This window comes from Helianthus annuus, chromosome 7 (assembly GCF_002127325.2).
Source record: "Helianthus annuus cultivar XRQ/B chromosome 7, HanXRQr2.0-SUNRISE, whole genome shotgun sequence".
In the NCBI taxonomy this organism is placed as follows: domain Eukaryota; kingdom Viridiplantae; phylum Streptophyta; class Magnoliopsida; order Asterales; family Asteraceae; genus Helianthus; species Helianthus annuus.
In genome coordinates, this window is record NC_035439.2 from 84,968,051 (window position 1) to 84,982,981 (window position 14,931).

At 35.2% G+C, this 14,931-nt stretch overlaps 1 protein-coding gene across 1 annotated transcript; it reads right to left on the reverse strand.

The window, feature by feature from the left end:
• Positions 1–4,010: 4,010 nt before the first annotated feature.
• LOC110876302 lies at positions 4,011–5,063 on the reverse strand. The gene is made up of 3 exons (XM_022124477.2): positions 4,833–5,063; positions 4,657–4,749; positions 4,011–4,256 (listed from the first exon to the last, which is right to left on the reverse strand). Exons 1-3 carry the CDS (start codon positions 5,061–5,063, stop codon positions 4,089–4,091), a joined length of 492 nt encoding a protein of 163 aa, XP_021980169.1. The 3' UTR covers positions 4,011–4,088.
• Positions 5,064–14,931: the final 9,868 nt, after the last annotated feature.

Sequence of the window (14,931 nt, forward strand, 5' to 3'; positions counted from 1 at the left end):
CTAAAGATGGAGCTAGGTTGAGTCCCTGAACCTGTGAAGATAAAGCTTTTACAATGAGAAGACAAAGTTTGGAAAAAGACCAAGATTGAAGACTCGACGCCGAAGACTTCGTCAACATCCAAGGAGGAGTCTGTTGGTGCTCTAAATGTCTGTTTACTGCATCTTTATCGAGTCTTAGGTCTAGATAGGTTAGATTGGAGCTCGGAAATCAAGAATAGGATTTTAGAGTGTAATTCCGCTCCAAATGACATTTGTGTCATTTGAAGCGAAATCAGGATTTGATGTGATTCCACTCCTGTGTATCATGATTGATTCCGCTCCAAAGTGTATTTAGGTGATTCCGCTCCAAAAGGTAACCTGGTGATTCCGCTCGAGATGATCACATGGGGTTCCGCTCGAACCGTTTCGAGCGGAATCAGCACTACTATATATATGAGTCGTGTGATCTCATTCAGAATCGGTTGGAGCGGAATTAGAGTCGAAGTGCTGCCGGATTTTTGTCAGAAATCATTGTAATCGACTCAGAAAGTAGTAATACAGAGGAAATTAAGAGGATATAGCTGTTGTGACTTTGTTTACTTTGATTCCGCCTCTGTATTCAAAGATGAACTGCCTTATACTGACTATTTAGGGTCGCACACGGTCCAACAAAACTTGTAAACAATATCACAATAACCAGCAATATTGTAACGACACTCACCTCTGTTTTATTTTATATCTTAATTATACAATTCTACTTTCTAAAGCCCAAGAACTCATGATGACTGAAAAAAGACTCTTAAACACCAGAACTTGATATTGATATAGAATTGGCGTGCTCAATATTAAAACAACCATACCCAGTAAATCCCACAAATAGCAAGCTACTTATAGGGTCTGGGGAGGGTGGGATGTAGACACACCTTGGCTCTATCCCTAGGGATAGAGAGGCTGCTTCCAGAGAGACCCTCGGCTCCAAAACGAAAAGAATACCAATACACCAAGTCAAAGAATATAGAATATAGAAATTAAAATTACATAAACTACAATACGTTAAATATGATCACAAAAACTACATTTGCAAAATATGATCACATAAACTACAATACGTTAATACGTTAAATATGATCACATAAACTGCAATACGTTAAATATGATCACAAAAACTACATTAGCAAATTAAAAATGACATGGTGAGTCAGGAAGTTGTAGGCATTTTAATGCACCTTTATTTAATTTTATCCCTTTTATTTATTCGACCATTTGACCAATTATAACCGGTTAACTTTTTTACTTATACACAATTAACATGACAGATAGAAAACATAACCTCCATAGGACCCATTTATGGTAAATGGGTCACAAAATGAGAATGTTTAATGTCCTAAATTAGAGGTGGTGAGATGGATAGGTAGGATCCATGTTAAAACGCTTTAGTTGCATAGGACCCGCAAGTACTTTTTCCATTTTTTAACATATTAAAAAATAACTATTGGGTTACTTATAGTTACAAAAAAAATATTACTGAAACAAAATCATTGAAAATAACAATTTAGCACGCAATATGCCTCATTAAAAATAGACATTGGGGGATTGTCAACGCATTTAAAATGTTCCCATCCCAGTCTTAGATAGATTTATTATTTGACCCCTCTCAATCTGTTTTTTTTTTAATAAAGCAACTTAGAAAATCATAAGAAACAGTTTGGCAACCCCGGTTAAACCATCCTGTTTTCGGTTACCTTTTCTTTACAACCGGAAAGTAGTCTATTATTTCGATGCCTATTAAAAACCAAGTTATACCCAGATTTGTTTTATTAGAAACATCTCGAGGGTCTAACAAATAGGTTATTAATGTATATTATTTAAATAACTTTGATAAAATAAAATATTATGACTTTTGAAGCAAACGGACAATTCTTCACTCAAAAAGCAATCTTGTGAAAAGTACCTCACTCAACAGTAGCAAATCGGGTGGAGCACTTCTAGGTCTTCTAGTTGCTCTACGTCCACCACGATACATGCTCACAATCAAAATAGTATTTTACAGGACCCATATCACTCATTCAGGTAAACCCCACATTTCTCCATGATTCAAGTAATTACGTGACTGTTTCTTAACAAAAAGAGTATATTAACACAAATAAATAACAAACATTAACCAACTAAGAACCACAATTCCAGTACTTTGATTAAAAGAAGCTGCAAATCAAGAAGAACTATGTGGCACCTTTTATGCTTGCTAACTTAATGGGTTATCTTCTGTCATGACTTGTCCATTTGTGAAGAGCTAAGACCATATATACAATGAGGAACATTCTTTAAGTCGTGGATTATGTGTGTAAGCCTCACAACGTGCCAGACTTTTGACACGCACTCTACCATATGCAACCTGAACCAACTAACAATGTCATTTGTCTTTATTACTTTTTAACTATAAAATGCAATCTGCAGGTTACCAACCAAATGACTCATAATCTACCATATGCAACCTGAACCAAGTAACAAAGCCATTTGTATTTATTATTTATCTTCTATAAAAATGCAATCTGCAGGTTACCAACCAAACCCAAGTTGCAATTTGACCCGTTACCAAAAAAATACAACCTGGACTCGTAATTTGACCTGTTAATCAACCATATGATATATAGCCAGAATTAAATTACTTCTAGTATATGCAGACCACAACTACGATGGGGAAACAACATTACAATAACAAAAAAAACATACAACCACCATCAACTACATTGGCATAATCCAGATCAAACACGTAAATGAAAAATGGTTAGCTGATCCATGAAATGAAAAAAATTAGAAGTAACTTACTCTTCAAATAGAGGCGGAAGCAAGCCATAAAAATCCAATCCAACCCAACGAAGCCCCTTGTGAAGCAAAAATAAGATCAATATCAAGTTAAATTAAATATTATGATGTTTAAATTAAAATACAAGTGTAACACATACCATGAACTAATCCAATATATTGGATAATGATCCGCCTTCAGTATCTTTGGAAGCAAAACTTTGAGAGTTTTAAGGTGAGAGGCAATCTGATGCATGGCCCAGCAGAAAGAAAGTCAACCATCCTAATTCTCTTTACTTACTGATGTATCATCAGCAAATATGGCACGATATTGGTTAACCACATCAAACAGATGCATCCGGTTACAGTTATTGAATATACCGTCTTCTGGAGCTGGAAGTAGTAAAGGCAAAGACTTGGCCAAAGAAATTAACAAAAAAATAACAACTTAACGTCATCAATCGTTAGGAAACTGTAGAGCCCAAAATGAACATGCATTCGATACATATCCTATCATTTTTGTAATAAACCAATACATTTATAGGAAGGAAATCGAGATTGTCCAGGGGTAGTTCACCGCACAATTGAAGCATTATTCAAGCAAGCAGCAGATAGCAACCATACATATCTTTTTAGCTTCAACATGCTTGAAATTTTCTTTGGTCAACTCAAAGATTTACTCATAACTCATGCAAGAAAAGCTATTGATCCTTTACCCCCATGGTGAGTTTAATATATATAAATAGAATAAAATGGCATTTTCGACCCTGAGGTTTGGCCAGTTTTGCGACTTTCGTCAAAAGGTTTGTTTTTCCGCATCTAGAACCAAAAGGTTTGAAATCTTGCAATTTTCATCAGGCTCGTTAACTCCATCCATTTTTTTCCGTTAAGTGAGGGGTATTTCCGTCTTTTTTCGCTAAATTAAAGGGCAACCAAGTCTTTTTCACTTTATGTAAAAAGACTGAATACCCCTGAAAAGGACCGAATTGCCCTTTTAAGTTAACAAATAAGACGGAAATACGCTTGACTTAATGGAGAAAAATGGATGGAGTTATCACTAAACTTAACCCTTTTAGGTCCAGATGTGGAAAAAACAAACCTTTGGACGAAAGTCGCAAAACTGGCCAACCCTCAGGGACGAAAATGGCAATTTACTCTATTATATATTATACCAAGCTTTGAGGGGGAAATGTGAAATTATCACTAAAACATAACACTTTCGTAAATGAATGGGTTAAAACTGAACCACTAATGCCTCCAAGGATCACGTGTATTACAAGATTAGTTGTAGGAACATATCGACATTTTCAAATTGAATGAGTGAAGTTAAGATACCTTTTGTCAGCAAGATGAGCAGTACTGACCCATTGCTCTTCGTAAACAGCAACCCTCAAGATCTGGATATCTGAACCCCCATCACTGAACTCTATGGTATGAACGATGTGCAGTCTCTTGTGGCAACCTTTAACCAAACACTAACCCAAGAAACAGTAAGACAAAGAAGTGACTTAGACAATCAATTTTAAAAGAAAATGTTCTTTTATGTCAAATTGTGAATCTGCCAAACACCATATAATATATACACAATCTAGTTTTCAGTTTGGTTTTGTTTGGAAACCTTTAATTCGAAAATCAAACCAAAGACAAATGATGAAATTCGGTTTCAGATCCCAACCATATTGAGAGCCATAAACCGAATAGGCGAATACAATTTAAATCCAGATACAATTTGGTTTGGTTTGGTTTGGTTTTCTTTTTTAGTCAAAACCAGAACTTAAGCAACCCTACATATTTACACCACTATGCATAACATGAAAGATAAACAATAAGACTCGTAATATATCCTGCAAAAGGAAACCACCAAAAAGAACTCACTTGCTCAAACTTGAACGTTGGGGATAGAAAATAGTTGGAATCATTAACTTCTCCAACATGTATGTCAACTGGACCCCTCGAATAAGAGCCATCCTACATAACAGAAAATGTGGTTAATGGTAGTGATTAAATAGAAAGACATGCAAAACAGTTCATAGAATTACAACTAACATTACCTCAAAAAACACAAGACCAGGCTCCATACCCATAAGATCTTCTTCCATCACATCACTTGTTTCAAAGTTAAAAGACTCAAATTTTGGCAGTATGTGGTTTGTCTTACTTCCACCAAGTGCTTCTATGGTGGATAAAGATGCATCCTCTTGTACATACGTCTCTTTACTTTTGTTATCATGCTTGTGCAACTGTATATTTTCACCGTAAGGCTTCAAGGTCACCCAATTCATTGTACTTCGATTATGAGAGCCATCTTTTGAAGGTACTGCCTCAACGTGAGAGAGAGTGTAGCAGTCAAATTGATGCTCGTTGTTTTTTCCAACCTCAATGGGTTCCATCTGAGCAGTGATAGGTGAGAACACTGCTCCTTCTCCCTTCCATATGCCACTAACACTACTTGCAAATGATCCTTCTCGCCCATTTCATCGAATACTTCGCGTGCAGATTCAACATCTCTATTGTTTGAATACCCATAGATCATTTTGATACAACAAACAACGCTTTGTTCAGGCATCACGTCATAAAAGTTAGGCGTGATTTCCAAGTTCCCCGAATCTATATAACCAGTAACCATCGCAGCCCACGAAGCCGAAGTTTTAACCGGCATTGGTCCAAACGTAGCTATCGCCTTCTCCATATCCCCCGTCCCCGCATACCACGACACCATATAATTCCAAGAATCAATATCTTTACATCCCATCTCGGAAAAAACGTGTTCCGCCATGGACAAATTCCCTAATTCTAAGTACCTAAGTATCAAACAACAAAAAATTAAGGATGAAAGAAAGTATTAGGGTTGCAAGTGACGTATTGTACCTTAAATGGATGATGAACAATTGATGTTGAGAAAATTCATATTTGAATATCTGAAATCAGTGTCTGATATCAATTTTTTTGAAGAAAATATGTTTGCGGCGCTAGGGTTTTGAGAGGGACGATAGAGAAAAGGAGTTCCATCATGTTGTTGAATGAAAGGTATAAAGGATTTTGGACTTTTTAGAGCAATATATACTCGGGTTAAAATTCGGAACCCGCCTCAACGCATATACAAAATATTTTGACCCATGGTTTTGGAGCCAAAAAGCAAAATTTAGAGCCCTCATAGCTTGACACATCAGCAAAATTTAACACATTTATTATATATAATAGATTAACTAATTGGGTTTCCCCTTGGGTGTATATAAAGAGATTACTAGAGAGGGATTAGGGTTAGACCCTCATAACATCACACTAAAATCGCCCCTCCTCTCTCTCCATTACTACGAGTTCTTCAACCCTAAAGAACTCGGTACTACCATCAAGAAGATACATCATAAAGGGGAACCGAATCAATTTGATGAACACGACGTCTAGTTCATTCTCTGATGTGGTTACTGGCTCACCAGGTACACAATCATTATTTGTTTTCCATCATATGTTTATTGAATTGATCAACATGTGGTATCAGAGCTATATGTTGATTATATCAATTCAATTAAGGAATTCAATGAATTGAATTATAGGAATTAAAACAATTAAAATTGATTTTTGGTTTTTCGATTGATGGTCTGTCATTGATTTGAAAATTAAATCAATCAAAATTTATATTTCTTTGATGGTCACTAAATCCTTAAACGTTACTGGTTTCCATCGCTTATTAATTAACATCGTACATATTAGCTTAAGAATTTGAAACAATAATTAATTCATTGAATTGTTATCTGTATTGCACTTCATAAATATTTAATTGAAGTCAATATGTATTTGTGTATAACTCTGATGGTTTCTTCACATATCCATATTTTAATATGTACATAAATTTGAAGTTAGTGGAATGGATTGTGATTGTCATCGAATGCTTAAGATCAATTTTAAATTAATTATTATGTTAACTTTTAATATATGAATGTTTCATATGCTATCACCTAATTTTGTGATAGATCAGATTTTGATTAACAATGGATTTAATTAATTTGTATTTAATCTTTAATTAATCATTGATATGAATATTTGTTATGATATTACTCAATTTTGGGAGACTAGGATTTGATTATCTTTCCTAAAATTGTGTATCTTCATCTCTAAGTTTCGAATAAACATTATTTTAATTTGTACTCGAATAATTAACTTGGATAGATACACATGAGATATTTCGAAATTATAATCAAAATCCCTTAAAATTAGTTGATTCAACCTTATCACACTAACAGCTGTTTACAGGATGTTCGAGATCATCCTTAACTAGTCGAGACGAAGATTTTGACTCGAGACCACAAGGTTGCGACTCGAAATCATAAAGGGTTTCAATCTTTACAACTTGAGACCACTGAGGTTTCGACTGGCATTAGTGACTTGCAATCTGATGGTTGCGACTCGAGACCTTAATGACTCGAAACCTCATAATGATTCATAACTGAGTCGAGATCTCACTCGAGACCTAAGACTTACTTGATATCTCAACCTCATTACTTTATTAGGTTGTTTAATGTGATTTGCTATTAAATAATTGGCTTTTGTAAATACTTAGTTAATTAATCAGAATCAAATAATGTTTTACAAAACCAAAATGGCTTAACTTGAATGAGCTTCTGATGTATCATTTCTGGCCAAAGCCGATTTAATACATCTATTTATCGTTCAAGTATTATGAAAGCCATGTTGAGTATGCATTACAAACGCGAATGTCTTAATATCTGGCCAAAGCTGATTTAATTCATTCATGTATAGCATTCTTAACAAGTGCGTAACTAAAGTGATTGTCTCATCTCTGGCCAAAGCTGATTTGTCACGATTACTTTGCACACATGGTTAAATGATTACACTTCTGGCCAAAGCTGATTTGTCTTCGTTTAAGTAGAATTTTAACTAAGTCTATTATTTTGATGTTAGTAATAGACATATCACAACTTCTTCAAATAATGATCCTCACATTAATTATCCTTCATTAATCTTATGATCAATTTTGTCTGCCTTAATTTTTTAAGTACCCATAACTTTACTCACTATAATTTTCTTCCTAAAAATCTATATCTCATCCACTCTAATTCCTAAACCTAAAATGTTTTGCTTTATTTAAAGTTTCTACAAGATTAGCTCTTAAATTAAATCCTTGATTATCTCTTAAGACACGATAATCCTATTGCTCTCTTCTGATAAAGATACTACAGAAGAAAATTAAAGCATGATGAATAGGATAAATCGAACATGATGTCTCTTATGACATTCAAGAACTCTCTAACATAATGCTATCACTAAAGTTATTCCAAATTAAGTCTTTCCTAAGACGAATCTATTATCTGTGGAATAATTACAAGAATTCCTAAGATGCATGCCTTCATTTAAAATTATAAACTATAAAGCTAAGTGGTATATGTGAATACATAATAATGTACAATACCATGACCCATAAAATTAAGGGCTTACGCATGGAAATAAGTACATTACATACTAAGATTTTCACTTGTGCAATTTGATGCCTTATAAATCAACTATAACATTCAAAAGTACCAAAGTATAATGAGTGTGTTGATAAGCAACATATGTACAAAGAAATAAATGTTTGAAACTGGAAAATAAGATGTTATTCACCTTACAACCACTGAAACCATAAAAGAGGATAGTTCTAAGGTCCATAGTAAAAAATACAAGTACAAAATTCCAACTTTAAGGTTTTTCAAGGGAGAATCTCATAGCATAATTATGTCATTAGACAAGGCATAAGCAACGAGACTATCCATTATTCTAAAGAAGAGTTGGATAAATTAATTAGATAGTCACTTACTAATGATATTTAAGTCTGGTAATTTTAATATTCCTATTAACACATGATAAGTTGACTCTAGTTCTAAACGTTTCCTTACCAGAACTCAACAAATAATTAACATCAGAGTTAGTGACAAAATTAAATTTAAGGCTATAAAAACCATAATAAGCAGTCTTCTAACAAAACTTTTCGATACCTTACATATTTTGAAGATTAATCAGAATATAATTAACCTATGTTATGAAGGTAGTGAGGTTTGCATGGTCAACATAAAGTCACACTTACTTAAACTCTCATATTATTTGTTTTAATATCTGGATAGAAACATTACTAAGATGGAACTAGATGATACCTTAAACTTTCACAAATTTTGTCATCATGCAAATGAGAATTTGATAAAATAAAAAACGAGACTTATAAATTTCATCCATTATAACCGAAATTCATGAGAAATCATGACATGGTTAATGATGATGATTTTTATCTAATCTCATTCTAAGTGATTTTAAATCATGACGTTAAAAGCCCTAAATCATTATTTGGCTTAAGGAATAAGTATGGGCCCACCATAAGTTATATTTCATTAACATTCGTGGAACTTATTCCAAAATGGAATATTCAGACATAATTCATTTATCAATTAAAGACTACCTGCTTGTATTTAAATTAGTCTCATATGGCCCATGGTCTTAAAGAAATCTACTCATATATGTGTTAACATGATTTCTATTAAATATGTCCCTAAGTTTCTTATGACATCTGGACATTAAGGAAATCAAGTAAAGTCTAACATATATATGATAGGTTCCCACGTCGCATACCTAATTGAAACTTCTCTTATATCATTCTAGAGATATTAAAGGTCAGTGGGAGCATTAAGTGTCTTAATAATAACTTGCAATAGTTGCAAGAGGTGGGGAGTGAAAATTTTACATTACCTAAATTTACACCTCTTGTACAAGACATTGCTCCATCTTGACACTGTTCTATCATAACTTGTCTCCTTAAAATCTAATGCTACTCTTACAAAAGTTTCATTGTTGCTTAATTGTGGGCACACTTAGATTTCTTATCTAAACTAACATACTCCTCAACAAGAGAAACTACAAAGACTGATGTCATTAATTTGTTTTCTCCATTAGAATTTGTTGGTCGTTAAATATTGGCCCTAAGCATGCTGAGTTCCTAAAGTTTTCTAAGGTCAGTAGGAGCAGTCAAAGTCCTTATCATGACTTGCAAGGAATACAAGAGGCGGGGGGAAGAGTGTCATTAAATTTCACGCTGAATTTAACTCCGATTACACATCTTGTACACCATACTGCACCACTCTTACAAACTTAGAATCCTAAAAATGATAGCAACCTAACCAAGAGCTAATCCATAAAACTGAAACTTCTAACAAACCCAATAATCAACTCAGGAGGTCATCTAGGTTTAAAAGTCTACTAACTTTGATGATTACATAACCTCCCTAACTGAAGTTGAAATGGATTTTGGAAAAGTTTACTGATCCCATCTCTTCTAATTAAGCCATTAGCATCAATTAATCTTCTAAATAGAATAAAATTGTTTTCTAGTAAAACTGATTTTATGTGTTCATATAACGTTTGGGATTTGCTTGAATTACCTAAGAGTGTTCATAACTAAACCAAATCCTAGTATATAAACGTTAAGACACTAAGAAGCATGATTGATTGTCAAAGGTTATACTTAAGAAGAAATAAATTATCAAAGATTTCTTTGAGGATAATCATTGTTCTAGTAGCTTATAAAAGTTTAAAGCTACATTAGATGAACATTAAAAACAATTTTCCCTAACAATTGGCTGTCACATTTACATGTTCATAAAACAGCCTGAAAGTTCCAAACTGAAGGTTAAAGAACAGTTTGTCTATAAGCCAATAAAATCCATGTATGGGTTAATGCAAACATCATAATATGGTGAAATCTTAACGTAATTATTTTCATCAACAATCAAGTGGATTAATGTACCTACCTCAAAATGTGTGGGAGCAACTAAATTAAACTTGTCTATATAGATGATATTCTTTTGACATGTATATGTTACATAAGTCAAAGCATTGTTAACACAAACTTTGATATAATAGATCTCAGAGATATCTCTTACGTGATAGATATCATAAAATACCGAGATAGACCCAATGGGACATTAGTTTCGTTCCATAAGTTTAACATTAAATGGGTCCTTACATATGTAACAAAAATACTGCTCTCCTTTAGAGGATAATAGGATAAATGAGATTATTTCCTTACGCTTCATTAATTGGAAGTCTTATGTCACACCCCCAAATTACCACATAGGGAGTGTCCCTGTTAGACGTGTGACATACCAATAACGAGCCACCAATTACATTGAACCCATACAAGTTATAAATAAAATCCCCATTATTAATAAAAACATCTTCAACAAGTTTTAAACGAAAATCAATAAGTTCAGCGGAAGCAAATAGTGAACCAAGTTAAACTGTTTCAAAACCAAAGTATAGTTTCATGAAATCAATCGCATAAATCCTTCCAGTCGACCCATGACCACTCCAGCTACTCCAGACAGCAAGTTCCCCAAATCCAAGATACCTAACGACATGCGAGCATGCAACAAGTGTATCAGACAACGCTGGTGAGTTCATAGTTTTACGAAAACGTTGATTACCAAGTGTTTAGTTAATCCATTGAATTTAATTCCGAAAGTAATGTTGAAAACAATGTTGATAATACCCCAATACAAGACGGCTTCTGATTATTTTGCCCTTTCTCCAATGCTCCTATCAAAGCATTGGTCATGACTAGGTCATTAGTTCAACACCCGTCCTCCCAGGAACGGGGTGAGGTTGCCAAACCTAAGTAGCGCTACTAACTAATACCATGTTACCTTCCAGGTAACCAAACAACACGGAGGGACTTTAAAGGTGATAGGAAGAGTATATTATCCAACATTCCCGTTTTTACCCAAAAGACTTATCCCTCCCAGGAATACCCACTGACTGTCCCAACCACCGGGACGCATGCTCAAGAGATGAACTCACCTTGGTTTGCTCGGTATGTTTATTCACGTATTCAAGTTGATCAGTCAAACCCTATCGTGGTTACCAAATTAGTCAGTTCGTGCAAACATAACACATGTGTTCTTTGCATTCATTACACAGGTTGCAAATAAGCAAAACATTTTCAATTGCGCAAGTTATAGTAAGTATTCAAGTACCACTCTCAATCACAACACAAGTACATTTCATAACATGGCACATGTCAAGTGGTTCAGTTCCTGTTTAAATATACATACGGATTGTAACCAGAATTCATGCAGCACGGGTATTCGTATCATTATACAACGTGTCACTACATATACTCACTTATTGTTCACACATTCATACCAATTATGTCAAACCCGTGACCCACTCCCTAATACCCGAACCAACCGGTGCAACTAACATTACCAGTTAGTTTTTCATGCAACTCTTCACATAGTCAACGAATTGCAAAGTCATCTCAATTATCACATAACACACATTATCCATTTGGGTCACATAAGATTCTATATTACGAACATATAAAGCACTTAATAACTTAACTGCCTATTATAGTCCTCATATAAGTATGCGGCCCAATTGAGACCAGGCCCACCAACTAGTGCGTTCAGCCCAATACCGACAACTCGTTACCGATCCAAACAAACAGATAAATTATTATCACGACATAATTTTATAAATGATTATCACCACATGACTAAATTATGCAGCCTAGTACACTAAATCAAAATCTGCCACCCACTAGGCAATGCAATCAGACTTTTCCATTTGATATTAAAAAGAGATATATGCATATCATGTGCAGCCCATTAACACCACAACCATTTAAATGCATGTGCTGCCCACTAAAAGTTCACATGATCAGAATCATAATTGATAACTTCATATGTGCATTAATTGATTTCAATCTAAATCACACCCTACATTCTAATACATTCTGACATGCCAATATAGATCAATCACCTCATCATGACTACTCTCGATTTCATGCAATCACTATCATTATGTCCCCCTAGTTAATTACCAATTAATTTATCACACAGTCGATTCAGATCCAAACACCCCATGCAGTCCTAAAAGGTTAAATAGCCCATTCCTCTACTCAATCAAACAAACAGTTTTTTATTTATATTCATATGATCTTTATTGGACCATAATGTCCACTTAGCCGACAACTTTTAGGCTTCACATATGCTACTCAAAGCATATCACATGCACGTAGATCAACATGAGCAATTAATGAATCATATAGACTATGCAGTCAACAATTAAGAATTATTGGACCGTTCAATTCTTATGCAAATCTGAATATTCTTTTAATTCAATTAAAGTGGCCGAAATCTCAATTAATACGACAATCTGATGATTACGAACACGTGATAATCTTGAAACAATTACACCTGTAATAAGATCACATGCAACCTGATAGCAATTAATCACAAGATCCTTAGTTCATATGCATAATTCACGCCCAGATTCACATGCGACACATGATATGATAGTTAGACCAAATCCCTAAATTATGGAATTATTATCATGCAAGTTTCTCAATCATAAGGTTATCGATCATATTGTGACATAAAGGTTTCCATAATCATCATACAAATCAGTAATGATTCACACGTAAACAAGTAGGATCAACCAAATTTAAAACGATTACAATCATACTAACCAAGAAGGTGACCGGTTGAGATGCTAGTTCGAGAGGGGGAAGTCTCCTGTTGTCGTACGCACGAAGGATATGGGAGCAGTAGGGTTTGTTTTATTTTTTTCATTATACTTATCCTAATACAATACGTATTACACTTGTTTGGGCGGTTAGCTTTATTAGCCTAAGTGGGCTCAAGCCCACTCACGTGGACTGCCATTTGTTAAGGTTTGGGCTACGAAACTTGGCCAAGGATTAACCAAGTCCAAGTGTTTAGTAACAAAGTCCAATTAATTAAACATCTACACAACCCAACTCTAAGGTTTGAATACGAGTGTTGGGTTGGGTTCCAAGTATGCGCATGTGTGTATAGGCCCAAATATACCGTCATGTTAACTAACTGAGTTACAACAACCGTGTTAGAAAGAAACAATTGACGAGAAGTTTGAATCACAAAATTAACGTTACAAGCCCTAAAAGTTCGGGTTGTCACATCATCCCCAACTTGAAAGAAATTTCGTCCCGAAATTTGACAAGTAAGCGCAGAAGAGTGAAGTGAGGAAATTAAGATTATTGCGGATTTTGCTCGGGCGTCACATCATCCCCTACTTGAAAGAATTTTCGTCCCGAAAATTGATATAAAACAATGGCTTGAAGTGAGTTCCGACGAACTCGATCTATAGATACCTTACAACGCCTGGGGGCTAATCTTGTGATCGGTGGAAATCATGGTATGGTTGTTAGCGTTTTGTTATATCAGTTGTCAATCAAAGAAACAGGGAATTAATGAGGTTCGTACAAAGAATCGAGCGAAACAGGGGTCCATTAAACATCCGAAGGGTTTGGCCAGCAAATTTGTTGTCTAGAAATAATTTCCAGTAGTGGTGCATGGCGGCATGGCACAACAGGGAGGTTCGTTGCATTGCGGTCGCGCGAGTGTATCATTTGTCCAAAACAGAGTTTGGTGGGTAAAGATTAGTGTTGCAAAACGACAAACCGTGTAGCTGTGACTGCTTCACTTCTAGCGGCGATGACAAGTGAAAGTGATAAGGTTCGTCTACAGGGATGCGTGGGTATAGTTCTCCTAATCCCGTGTTCGTTCGGAAGTTCCATTTAGCGATGCCATCACATGGTTAGCTCTATTGAAACAAGGGTGCACTGGAGGCCCTTGTTTTCGGTCTAATTGGTGCATTCGGTACCGTCTAAGTAATGCCTCCCACTTAAATCCAACGACCACGGTTTCCACCGGAGATTGTAGGTCGTGCAGTTCCTCTCCGTAACACCATTACGCAATTCATCACTCTCTCGTGTTGCATCGGCGTGTAACTGGGACTCTGAATTAAGCCATCATGGTATATCGCTGGATCATCGGTACTCTCGGATAGAAGTGATGCTCCGCGTGTTGTAGGGTTGGGTTTCAAAAGCTGAAAAGACGTTCCGCGACTTTGTTTTCCTAAGGATTCACAGCTCCCGGCTGTGCTAAGGAGGTTGAAGTTGCGAACCCTTCGAAAATCCTATGATGAAGCTGTGATAGTATCCAGCGAATCCAAGGGATTGCTGTACCCCAGAAGGAAATCAGGATTTGCATAAGGTCAATTCTAAAATTCCACCTAACGATGTGGAGGTAAACCAGGTAACTCTTTCGAAGACATGTCAAAAATTTC

What these genes read in the sequence shown, in the direction of transcription:
- LOC110876302 (XM_022124477.2), bottom strand. Translation starts at nt 5,063, where the DNA reads ATGAATTGGGTGACCTTGAAGCCTTACGGTGAAAATATACAGTTGCAC. An exon ending in CTGGTCTTGTGTTTTTTGAG is followed by an intron (nt 4,750 to 4,832) that starts GTAATGTTAGTT and finishes TCTGTTATGTAG; the next exon opens with GATGGCTCTTATTCGAGGGG. An exon ending in CAACGTTCAAGTTTGAGCAA is followed by an intron (nt 4,257 to 4,656) that starts GTGAGTTCTTTT and finishes TTCTTGGGTTAG; the next exon opens with TGTTTGGTTAAAGGTTGCCA.